The sequence below is a fragment of the Pantherophis guttatus genome, chromosome 1 (genome assembly GCF_059756535.1).
Source record: "Pantherophis guttatus breed Tessera chromosome 1, ASM5975653v1, whole genome shotgun sequence".
In the NCBI taxonomy this organism is placed as follows: domain Eukaryota; kingdom Metazoa; phylum Chordata; class Lepidosauria; order Squamata; family Colubridae; genus Pantherophis; species Pantherophis guttatus.
Window position 1 is genome coordinate 181,992,456 of NC_142063.1, and position 13,302 is coordinate 182,005,757.

Sequence of the window (13,302 nt, forward strand, 5' to 3'; positions counted from 1 at the left end):
TGCTCTCTACATGGGGCTCCCCTTGAGGAGCACCCGGGGGCTCCAACTGGTGCAGAATGCAGCCGCGCGGGGAATTATGGGAGCGATGGGCCGCTCCCATGTGACACCCCTCCTGCGCAAGCTGCATTGGCTCCCGGTGGTCTTCCGGGTGTGCTTCAAGGTTTTGGTTACCACCTTTAAAGCGCTCCATGGCACAGGGCCTGGGTACTTACGGGACCGCTTCTGCCACCGATAGCCTCCCACCAGCCAGTTCGCTCTCACAGAGAGGGACTCCTCAGGGTGCCGTCAGCCAGGCAATGTCGGCTGGTGACCCCCAGGGGGAGGGCCTTCTCTGTGGCAGCACCTGCCCTCTGGAACGACCTGCCCCCAGAGATATGTAGGATACCAGATCTCCGTGCTTTTCGCCGTGCCCTCAAAACTTTTCTATTTCACTAAGCTGGGCTGGCGTAACCCCCCCCCCTTAGATATTTTAATTGTAATGGATTTTAGTTTGGGATGTTTTAATATCTGGGCCAAAATTTGTTCAATTCTTTTAAAAATTTTAAATTTTGTATTGGATATTTTTTATTCTTGGCTGTTCTGAGTTCAGCAGGAGAAGGGCAGTATAAAAATTCAATAAAATAAAATAAAAAAATAAATTAATTAACGTCTTTTCTCTGAAAAAAAAACTGAATAACAGCGCTTTCAATGATACAAACAACTTTTTATTGAAATGTAAAACTTTGCATTTGGCATGCTTTTTATTAATGTGACTTTTGCTATTGTATGCCTGCTGATAATTTTTCTAACCTTGGCTCATAGTTTGTAAGTTTGAGAGCAACACATGCAGCACTCAGTTTATCTGTAAATCTGTTTCTGGTGTCAGATTTGATATAATTCAAATCTGAAAACAGCTGCTCACAAGCATAAGATGATCCAAACAAAGTAAGGAAAGCAATCCCAAGTGCTTTCATTGACTTAAACTTATTTGGCAGAGAATTCCACACTTTAAGGATTTCATTTTCAGAAATACAGGTAACTGTGTCAGAACTAATTGTGCTGCCTTTTCTTTCCATCTTCTCAAGTTATTTTATCCAATTTATTTTTCCACATGGAGCTTTCTTGAAATTCCACTACCTCCATTTCCAGATTTCCTAAATTTAACCAGTGTAAGCAGTAAAGATCAAGTTTTGCAAATTTGGCTTTATCTGGAGAAGTAAGAAAACCCAGGGTTGTCTCCATCTTACAGAACTGTAAAAACATGTTACTAAAATTCACCTTTTCAGCTGCTACAATGCTAGAAAATTCTGTGTAGATTTTCCGATGGCTTGTAGGGTTGTCTGTAAATATTGCAGAACTTTCTAAATGCATTTTTAGATTTGGAAAATATTTCAGCTGCTGACTTTCAATATCACTTTCAAAAATCTCCAGTTTTCTCTCAAATGTTTTGATATCATTAAACATCATTTCTGCTGTTTTTCCAAAACCTTGTAGTTGTTTGTTCAGTACATTGAAGTGTACTGTAAAATCTGTAAAAAACATGAGGTTGGTAACCCAGGCCATATCAGTGAGCTGTAGATATTTCTGCCCTTTTTCATTCATAAACAGCCTAATTTCATCTAAGCCGCCTACAAATCTCTCCAGGACTCGTCCTCTGCTCAGCCACCGGACATTATTGTACATAAGTAAACAATTATACTGTGCCTGAACCTCTTCAAGAAGTATTTGAAATTGTTGAGAATTGAGAGCACAAGCCATGATGAAATTCACCATTTTTGTGACATCTTTGAGGACATCTTCATATTTTTTGCTGCTTTCCCTGGCACAAAGAGCTTCTTGATGTATAATACAATGGAACTGAATGCCTTTATGCTTTGTTTCTTTAACAAACAACTGTATAAAACCAGATATTGCCCCCATCGTAGAAGGTGCCCCATCGCTAGTAATTGAAACCATTTTTTCTGATCTTATGTCTTGTGATGAAAAAGCCTCCATCACAGCATTGTAGATATCTATCCCTTGTGTTCTTTCAGGCAAAGACACCAGTTTCACCAGCTCTTCTCTCATGATGTCACCAGCAGCATAACGCAAAATTATTGCTAGCCTTGCATGATTATTTACATCTGTGCTTTTATCCAAGCACATGGAGTAATAGGCTGCCTTTTGTAAGTCAGTGGTGAGCTGCTGACCAACATCACTTGCCATGCGCTGGACTCAATCTTTAACAGTATTTCTACTAAGTGGCACCTCAGAGATGCGTTGCATAATTTTATCCCTGTTTGGGAAATCGTGAAAAAGGGAATTACTCACAGACAAAATGGCTGTTTTAATAATATCCCCATCAGAGAAGGGCTTGCCATATTTTGCTAGGCACAGTGAAACTTGAAAACTGGCAGTTGTCAGATGATTTGTTCTGGACAGGTAGTTGGAAAAACTAAGAGACTGGGAATGATAGTTCCTCACTTTCCTTGCAATAAACTCTTTTCTTTCACTTGCACCAAGTTCAGTAACACTTTTGTGGTTGGTGTCAAAGTGTCGTCTGACACTTGATGTGCGACACACAACACTTTCATTACACAAAGTACATAATGTTTCCCACTGCGTACAATCACTCCAAATGACTCTGTCAAGGCCTCTTGGAATGATCTTCCACTATCTGCTTTTGTTTGTTTTTTTTTGCTGTACTCATTTTTGGGTATTCAAGGCTTGGAGACTACAAAAACAAAAAAAATTTAAAAAAATGAGGCATCCAATACAAATCTATCCCTGTAACAAAAATAGCTAATACTATTAGTTAACACTAAAGAAATCCTCCGAATCAACCAATTTACAGCAGTGATTTTCAGCTGGGGTTCCTTTTGAATTTGCTGACCATCAGCGAGTGGGAGAAAGCAATTTCACAGAGGAGGGGATGGAGAGGGCTGTGGGATGAATTCACACACACTCCCAGACCCCCTTGGGATCAACCAGGACACCTGTAGCCCTCCCTGCCTCCTCAGGTGTTGGAGCATGTGAGGGGGGGTGTGTTGCTTTTCAAGGAGCCACAAGGAAGGCTGAGAGCTGGTTTCTGTCCTACAAGTAAGATTTGGTCCAGAACCAACCCCAACATGAAGGTCTTTTATTTGCTCCTTGTACTCCTTGTCTTTGAACATTTTTACCAGGTAAGAAATTAAATTTCTGATGATGTAAAAATAGCTCATAACTCACCTTTCTAGACAGCTATTATCATGTCTAAAAGCAAGATACTCTTCTCCATCTTTTGTCTGGAGTACCATTTAATCCAGAGCCTTTTAATTCCAGAAGTCCAAATTTAAAGAATGGACTTCTGGAATTAAAGCTCCATTTTTAAGCTAAAACTTAATTCACACCTGTTAATTTTGCTTTAAACAAATAGCTTTGAGCAATGTGAATGATTGACAGTGTGATCCTCCAAAGGTCTGAAAAAATATATCATTGATTTTTCTTTGGCATTTAAACTAGATAACCAATGTAAAAAAAGTGCATCAAGGAAGGACTGGAAAGCCAATTCATACTGAACTGTATTGGGTTTTTTGTTGTTATTTGAATAAAAGGAAAAGAAATCAAATAGTGGTACCTAGTGCAGAAAAAGATGAAATGGGTCATTCTCAACACTTGAATTCTCTACACTTAAAATATCTAGAAATTATTATGGTTAAGTGAGTTTTGCCCCATTTTATGATTTTTCTTGCCATAATTGTTAGGTGAAGCATTGCAGTTGTTAAGTTAGTAACCCAGTTGTTAAGTGAATCTGATTTCCCAATTGACTCTGCTTGTCAGAAAGTTGCAAAAATTGCAACATGACCCTGGAACATTTCAAAATGAATATGAACCAGGTACAAAGTATCTGAATTTTGATAACATGATCATGGGGATTTTCAGTGCTCTTCTAACTTTGAATGGTCACTAAACGAACTGTTGTAAATTGAGAACTACCTGTAAAGTAATGATGGCCACCTAATGTCTTCACCTCTGCAGGTTCTCAAAGATTTCTGAGACCACTGTTGAATACTTAAATTTCAGTAGTCACCAATCCCAGTGTCAGATCCCTAAGAGTTATACTGCCAATCAATTGGGAGAAGGGGGAGGCTTGGATTCGATTTAATAGCATTGCCTGTGTCAACAGATATTTTACAACCTATATCCTGGCGCCAAAGAGCCCTGAGATCCTCTTAACGTGGAGGAATGTTTATGATAGCCATTGGGTTGTTTCACTTTAACGGATAACGGTGTGAATACATATTTGTTCGTGCTCTCAAGGAAACTAGTAAAGAAAACATCTTCACACTTGTGTATTGGCTAAAATCTGCATTCTGACTTAAAGGGAGGGGTCTCTACTGCTTTAATCCTACTTGTCTTGCCTACGGGTATTCAGATCTTGCTTTAACTGGGTTGCTATCACTTCTGCTTAATAAAAGGTTCCTTTTAAATGACCACTTTTCAAGAGTTTTTACTTTCTTAAGTTGGAAGGAGAGGCAATCATTACAGAAAGCAAGATCTGCAAAATGGTTAACCCAGAGAAGCAATCTTTGCTCTACTGAGGGGACCTTGCAAACCATATCTGAAGGTGACCTGAGGGGACCTTGCAAACCATATCTGAAGGTGAAGACCACCTAATGTCTTCACCTCTGCAGGTTCCCAAAGAAGCAGAGAACTGAGAGAAGCCAAATTGGGGGGGGAGACATCAACCACCACCCAGTCGGATGCCTGTTTCATACGCCCCATTGGAGAGGATGAGGTAACCCTGGAGAATCCTGAATAGCCCCGCTGGTCAATTGGCATCGGGAAGAAAGATAGCTGGAATGAGAGAACCAGAGGAGTCACCCTCAGCCGTGGCAACCAAAAACCAGGGTGGAACCTGGAGCCACTAGGGCCTGGTGGCTCAGCAGACTAAAAGCATTGTGATTAACACCAGTTGTCTGCAATTACTGTAAATTCGAATCTCACCAGGCTCAAGGTTGACTCAGCCTTCCATCCTTTCTAAGGTAGGTTAAATGAGGACCCAGTTTGTGGGGGCAATAAGCTGACTTTGTATAAATATACAAAAGTATGAAGGCTATTGCTTAACGCATTGTAAGCCGCCCTGAGTCTCTGGAGAAGGGCAGCATATAAATCAAATTAAACAAAAACAAAAACCTAGAAGGGCTTGCTGACCAGGGGGACTAACCAAAGCACCACTGAGGGAGTATTATCTGAAGAGGCATATAACCCAATTGGTGATGGAAACTTTGGAAAATCTCAACATCCGAGGGGAGCCAGAACAACAACCAAAGAGTGCTGAAAGGGCAACAATTGCAGATGATGCCACAGGAGGCACCTCCCTTCTGGAGCCTGCCTATTGAGCAGATAGCACAGCAGCAGCGGGAGAAGACCCAGCAAACCCTCCCCCCCAGGCAGCACGCACACCGGTGCCCATTCCCAACCGGCCCCGAGTCCTGCAACTGGAAAGAGAAACTCCCTCCCTTGGGGTGAAGTTTGATGGGAATCCGCAGCAATTAGGATTCTTTGTGGCACACGTGTTCACCTACATGCAAGATATGGGCGTGATTTCCAAACCCAGGGATCCTGAGTGGGAGTTGTGACCCTAGCCCTAGAGGGTGCTGCTGCCAGATGGATGGTAACCCTGCATAACGCCAACGCACCAGAACTGTGGGATTTTGACTGTTTCATGATGGCTCTGCGACGACGGTTTGAGGACCCACTAGCAGATCGCAAAGCACGCAACCGCATTAAGGTGGTGAGGCAGGGGCGACGGCCAGTAGCAGAGAATAATGAAGAATTCCGGGACCTTATGTGTCGTGTGAACTGGCCGGAAGATATTTTGGTGAGTTGTTTAAGGACAGGCTGAGTGATGATCTATACAATGCCTGTGTGGCCCGAGGTGCACCGCATCACCTACATGAGTGGTACATCACCACCGAAGAAGCTGAGATCGATATGGCCAGAAACCAATACCGAGCGGGGCGAGCATGGAAGAAATCCTCACCCCAATGGAAGCAAGAGCCCCTCAAACTACAAACCACATTCTCTCCGAAATCCTAAGCCTGTTTCAAGTGTGGAAAAGTGGGGCACCGAGCTTCAGAGTGTCGTTCGCAAACACTCGCCCGGAACCACCCACCGGGGGAGAACCCTGCAAAACCAGGCTGGCGTGGGAAGGAGACTGCCCTGAGCAGCAGGGAGACCATAGAATTTCCATCTCCCCCCCCCCCCGCTTTGGGGAGGAAACCCTGGCATCTCAGCAGGAGGAATCACACTCATCCGGAAGCGATCCAGAAGATGAACCACTGGTAAGCAAACCAATTAAACCGCTTACTCTCCCCTTAAGACTATTTATCCCAAACTAGGACAGGGAGATAAATATCTCCACTCTAGTGGACTCAGGGTGCACCCGTTGTTTGATCAGCCCAACCATAGTAGAGAAGTTGGGGATTAATGTAAGAAAGCTGAAAAACCCATCGCTTTCTGCCAACTAGATAAGTCAATAGCAGGAGGGGAGCCAGCTTCTTTTGCCACTGAGCCTCTACATATAGGCATCGGGATCCACGAGGTAGCCTGGTGGCCTCGGATAGCGGCATCTTGTTGGTCTTGGGGAGGGGTGCAGAGCCAGTAACAGCATGCAAATAGAGGAGAAGCGGGAAGTGCTTTTCATGCCCCGAGCTCATTCACTGGAGGAAAGAGCAGGTGCTCGGAAGAGCGGGTTCCATTTGGGTGGGCAATCACTTGGGTTGCGTAGTTCAGCAGGGAGGCTACTGAAGGGAGACTCATTTGGAGGGATCTGGGTGGGGAGTGTTCCGCCTAATTCAGCTGCAGTTTTTTTCCTTTCCAGACCACTTCAAAGCAAGCAGTGTACAAACTTCAGTTCTTGCGCCACCCCCTACACCACTTGCTTGGAGCCGGTGCAGATGAGAAGCAGGAAAGCTTTTCAGTGGGGAGACTACCATACAGAGACCCATTTGGAGGGATCTGGATGGGCTGCCTAATTTGGCTGCATTTTTTCCTTTCCAGACCAGCTCCAAGGAAGTGGTGCAGGTGGCAACACAAGAACTGCTGAAGTTTGTGCACTGCAGCCCGTCCCCTTACCATGGTAAAAACGAGGCATTCAGCAAAATCGGAGCTTTGCCGCAGACCCCGATGTCACCAGTAGGCCTTCTTTGGGTGGCTAGTATGCGTCCAGCCAGGCCTACCCCCCACCCCAAGCAGCCCACCTCGATCCTGGGCGGCACCCTGCCACTCCCCAGGCCTCCCCCCATCGCAGCAGCCCACTTGCAATTTACCAAAAATTAGGAAGGTGACAGCAGTCAAGCGGGCAAGGAGCAGAGCAGCTGGGCTTGGGCCGGGTAGTCCAGGCAAGCAGCAGGAGATCAATAAGAGAGCAGCCAACAGTTCAGCCTCGCACGCATTGTAAGAGGAGCTGCCCAGTGGGCATGTGCGTGCCGGGAAACGTACTTTCAGTTTCTGGTGCATGCATGTGCACTGGCCAGCTAGTCTGATGATCTGAGCTTCAGGTGCTAACCCAGAAGAGGAATGGCCGATGCCGCGCGTGGCAGGCAACATGGCTCCACATGACACCGGTGGCACGCGTGCCATAGGTTCGCCATCACAGATCTAGGGTGTTGGCTATTCCTGCCAGCTTAATATCATCTGCAGGTTTGATAAATTCCCCATCTATTCCCTTCCTTGACAAAGTGATTAAATTAGTGGATCAGGAAAAGCTGTGCACATGACATGATAGCAGTCTTCCAGAACTTGAAGGGCTGTCACAGAGAAGAGGGAGTTGACCTATTCTCCAAATCACCTGAGGGCAGGACAAGAATAGGTATACTCCCAAGCCTGGGACACTATATGTGCCAAGGATATATAACCTCCTGGCTATATTTTAATAGACCAGGTGTCTTGTTTTGTATGTATTGTAATTAGATATTTTAATGTTTTTAGTGTTTTAATGATTTTTACTGTTTTTATTGTTTTAAATTTTTAAAAAGATTTTAATTGTAATATGTTTCTGAGTTGTGAGCTGCCCAGAATCATTTACTGAGATGGAATAGATAAATACTGAGATAGAAATCAAATAAATAAATGAAGAATGGGTGGAAGATCATTAAAGAGAGAGCCAATCTAGAACTAAGAAGAAATTTCCTGACATAACAATAATTGGAACAGCTTGCCCAGAAATTGCACAATCTTGCACAATCACTGGAGGTTTACAAGAAGACATTGGACAACCATTTGTCCAGAATGGCATACAAACACCTGCTTGAGCAAGTTCCCTTCCAACCAATTCTATGTTCTAGACCAGGGATGTCAAACCTGCGTTATCACGGCGGTGTCACGTGATGTATCAGGACTTTTTTCCCCTTCACTAAAGCAATCAGGGGCATGGCTAGCACGTGATGCATTTGGCCCGCGGGCCATGAGTTTGACAACCCTGTTGTAGACCCTGTCAAGATTGCCTTCTTCCTAGGGCTGAGAGTGCGTGGTCCAAAATCACCTAGTTGGCTTTGTACCTAAAGCAGGACATTACTAAGAGCCTTCACTAAAATTGAAAAATAGTAACATAGAGAAACTAAACTGTGGTTACCTTTCTCTTTTGTAATGATGACAGTAATCTCTTTATGAAAAGATAAGTGGAGTAAACAAAGAGTTAAATTTCAGAGAGCAAGCACTGGACCGTTGAAGCTTCAGTCTTTCAAGTTATTAAATAGTAATGTCCAACTAAACAAATAAGGTGTATTGCAGCAACAATCTACTTCTCCCCACTGGGCAAGTTAGAACAGTGGCCTCAGCTGGGAAAATTTTTCCTTTGCTAATAGGAACTATCTCTTTTGCATTTCAGCTGATATTCCTGTTTTGAGAGAACCACTAGTTCTCCATGAGGGAGCTGAACTACTTCAAGCCCTGGTCTGTTTAAAGCTACCATATTTTTCGGAATATAAGATGCACTCCTCCCCTTAAAAGTGGGTGAAAATTGTGGTACGTCTTATACCCCAAATGTTCCTGAAGCCCCGCCCACTCACCAACCCCCACCCTTTGGCCACTTTCGGCCTCTGCGTGTCGCATTTGTGTCCTCCACATGCCCCGTTTTAGACCTGTTCCAGGCTGCGAGGATTGCCACAGCACATCGCCGCCGATTGCCACATCTGCGCATTCCATTTTTGGCCTCCGTGTGTTGCGTTTTCAGCCTCTGTGTGTTGCGTTTTTGGCCTCTCCATGCCCCGTTTTTGTCTCCATGTGTCACATTTTCAGCCAGTTCCAGGGAATCTACGCCACCTGGAACAGGCCGAAAATGAGATGCACAGAGGCCAAAAACGCACGGAGGCTGAAAACGCAACGCACGGAGGCGGAGATCAGGGATGATGTGGTGTGGCAATCCCTGCAGCCTGGAATGGGTCTAAAACGGGGCATGCGAAGGCCAAAAACACAATGCACGGAGGCCAAAAATGTGACATGCGGAGGCAGTGATGGGCTCTGGCGATCCCCACAGCCTGGAACAGCTGATTGGCGGTATTCTGGGAGGCCGATCCAACCACCGATCAGCTGTTCATGCTAAATCAGGCTGTGATAATGTGCTGAAGCTGACTAGGCTGTTTGCTGTTTGCTGCAAGGATGCTAGCCAGATGAATACCGATGAATGCTGGTAGATAGAGGCAGATTTTTTTTTCTTGTTTTCCTCCCCAAAAACTAATGTGCATCTTATACTCCAAAAATAAATAAAGAGTCCTGAGCAGTTTCCTTGGTCTCAGCCTTCCTTTTCCTTTCTTCTTTCAGCCTTAAACTCATCATGCTCTGAGGTGGAAAATACTCACTCCATGATGATAAGGCATTTTCCCTTCATCATAATGACCTATTTTAAATACAGTCTATTTCTTTCTTGAGCACAAGTGATTGAGTTGGTTAGAAGAGAGTAGTGAATAATATAAATTTAGGCTAATATAAATGCTCTGAATGACAGTTGTAAGCTTTAAAGAGTAATCTGGCTGTGGGGATATTGTGTAGGTTTGAATATGTATGTGATTAAACTTATACTAATGAAGATTGATAATATCTTCATATTAAGATTAATATGTTAAACAGATTAAATGATTCTGCCCCAGGTACCTAATGAACCCTGTAGGTTTCCAGAAGGAGTTTGGGGGGATACCTGACTCCCTCGTCCACAGCCCGGCAGAGACCCTGGTTGTTGCCTGAAATAAAGCGGCATCTGGGGCACTGGACCGGATTGTGCCTTTGTGACCTCTCAAGAGCAGTGGATCCAGAAAAGCTCCCTGGTTTACCGAGGAGCTCTGGGAGATGAAGTGCCAGAAGAGATGTCTAGAGCGGGGCTGGAGGACCAGTAAATCTGAATCTGACCGAACACTCTTAAGAGCCTTTATTAGGACTTTTCTAGTGGCAATACGGTCGGCAAAATGTTCGCATTTTTCCGCACATATTGCATCCACTGATTCTTGCCCAGCCGCACTGTTTAGGGTGACTCGCTCTCTCCTTAATGTAGAGGGAGCGGAGGAGCCCTTATAGGGTAGAGCTGAGGAATTTGTGTAGTCTGTCGGCTAAAGTCGCTCAGTTTCGGATGGACTTGGACTCTGATTGGGCAATTCCGACCGAGGTGACCAGGGCAGGTCTTAGTCATATTGTGTGGGATGAGTTTGAGCCTGTGACTCCTGAGGAAGTCGACAAGGCTGTGGGTGCGATGAGTTCCTCCACTTGTTTGTTGGACCCGTGCCCCTCCTGGCTAGTTTCGGCCAGCAGGGAGGTGACACGAGGCTGGCTCCTGACTTTAGTTAATGCCTCCTTAAGGGAGGGGACTTTTCCACAACCTTTAAAGGAAGCAGTTGTAAGGCCCCTCCTTAAGAAGCCTTCCTTGGACCCAGCAGAATTAAAGAACTTTCATCCAGTCTCCAACTTACCCTTTGTGGGGAAGGTTGTAGAGAAAGTGGTGGCACATCAGCTCCTATGGACATTGGATGAAACAGATTATCTGGACCCTTTTCAATCTAGCTTCAGACCTGGCTACAGCACGGAAACTGCTTTGGTCGTGCTGATGGACAATCTCTGGCGAGCCCGTGATGGGGTCATTCCTCTATCGTGGTGCTACTTGACCTCTCAGCAGTTTTTGACACCATCGACCTTGGTGTCCTACTAGGCCGACTAAGGGAGTTGGGAATGGGAGGCACCGTGTTATGGTGGTTCTCCTCCTATCTCTCTGGTCGTTCACAATCGGTGTTAATAGGAGGACAGAAGTCGACCCCTAGGCCCCTCGTTTGTGGGGTGCCTCAGGGCTCGGTCCTCTCTCCCCTTCTATTTAACATCTACATGAAACCGCTGGGGGAGATCATCCGACGATACGGGGTGGGATATCAGCAGTATGCCGATGATACCCAGCTGTATATCTCCACCCCGCATCATTTCAGTGAAGCAGTGGATGTGATGTGCCAGTACCTGGAGGCTGTGAGAGTCTGGATGGGAGTAAACAGCCTCAGGCTTAACCCAAACAAGACCAAGTGGATGTGGGTATTGCCTCCCACATCCACCATGTCGATTGTCTATCTTTAGCCCTGGGGGGGGGAGAAATTGCCCTCCTCAGAATGTGTTCGCAATTTGGGTGTCCTCCTTGACCCACAGCTGAGATTAGAGCAACACCTGGCAGCTGTGGCTAAGGGGACCTTTATACAGGTTCGCCTGGTACACCATTTGCGACCCTATCTGGATCGTGAGGCCCTTCTTACAGTCACTCATCCCCTTGTCACCTCACGGTTGGATTATTGCAACACGGTCTACATGGGGCTACTCCTGAAAAGTGTTCGGAGACTACAGTTGGTCCAGAATGCAGCCGCTCGAGCAGTCGTGGGTGCACCTAGGTACTCCCACATTACACCAATCCTCTGTGAGCTACACTGGCTTCCGATGGGTCTCCAGTCACAATTCAAGGTGTTGGTTATTACCTTTAAAGCCCTATATGGCCAGGCTATCTTCGAGACTGTCTTTTTTTTTTTCCTTTAATTTATATGCCGCCCTTCTCCGGAGACTCAGGGCAGCTTACAATGTGTTAAGCAATAGCCTTTATACTTTTGTATATTTATAGAAAGTCATCTTATTGCCCCCACAATCTGGGTCCTCATTTCACCTACCTTTGAAAGGATGGAAGGCTAAATCAACCTTGAGCCTGGTGAGATTTGAACTTGCAGTAATTGCAAGCAGCAGATGTTAATAACAGTGCATTAGTCCACTGTATTACAGGCTCTTCTACCGCATAGCTCCCAACGATCTCACAGAGTTGACCTCCTCCGGTTCCCATCAGCTAAACAATGTCACCTGGCGGGTCCACGGGGGAGGGCCTTCTCTGTGGCTGCCCCGGCTCTCTGGAATCAGCTACCTCCTGAGGCCAGGACCGCTCCCACCCTACTGGCCTTCTGGAAAATGGTGAAAACCTGGCTTTTCCAGCAGGCTTGGGGCCGTTGATCTCACCATTGCGATCTTGTGAGATTCAGCCATGAGCGGTGTGTATGGGTTTTTAACGTCTCTTATTGTATATTGTTCATACTGTCTTTGTTGTAAGCCGCCCAGAATCCTCGGAGAGTTGGGCAGCATAGAAATACGAATAATAAATAAATAATAAATAAATAAATAAATATTGAGAGCATCTGTAATTAGGTAAATGTTTGCTCTACAAAGCAATTAACTGTAAAAAATGTGAATTTAAGAATAACAAAGCAATTACATTAATTGTTTGGGATAACGAACAATAAGTAACGAAGTATATATATAGTTCTTTAATTTGAATAGAGTCATTTATCAACTATTAAGAAGATTTAATTGTGGGAATTTGGATTGTCACCCATTAATTATTAATTAATAATTGAGACATATCAGCTTTATTGCTACATATATTAATTATTGCTTAGTACTATATCTATATCTATTCAGTGATCTACCTATCTATCTAGTTATTTATCTTAAGTATTAAGTATTTATCTTAAGACATTAAGCAATGTCTAGAATTATATATTTATTATCTTAGTTTGACTATATATACTATGTTAAGTAAATCAAGTATAGTAATTAACTATAGTAAGAACAAACTGATGAACTGCTGAAACCCTAATTTTTTCCCTCAATCCCCCCCCCATTTTCCTCCCCCTTATATAAGGATATTGAAAAGTTGAAATTTAGAAAATCTTTAAAAGTGTGAATAAGTATATGGAAAGTTATACAGAAATATTGACTGTGTGATAGAGAAGTAAAAGTATACACTAAAGAAATTTACCCATTAAGGAGACAAGAGTATTAATACAGATAAAGTTACAATATTAC

The 13,302-nt window shown here is 44.3% G+C and overlaps 1 protein-coding gene across 1 annotated transcript in view; it reads left to right on the forward strand.

Annotated features, from left to right (window-relative positions):
• The window catches only part of LOC148116651 (arf-GAP with GTPase, ANK repeat and PH domain-containing protein 1-like), a 1,231,127-nt gene that overhangs the window by 116,018 nt on the left and 1,101,807 nt on the right, over positions 1-13,302 (forward strand). The window contains 3 exon segments of the mRNA XM_087887143.1: positions 4,632-4,735; positions 7,003-7,137; positions 10,487-10,676. Of these exon segments, the coding sequence (XP_087743269.1) occupies positions 4,632-4,735; positions 7,003-7,137; positions 10,487-10,676 (429 nt within the window).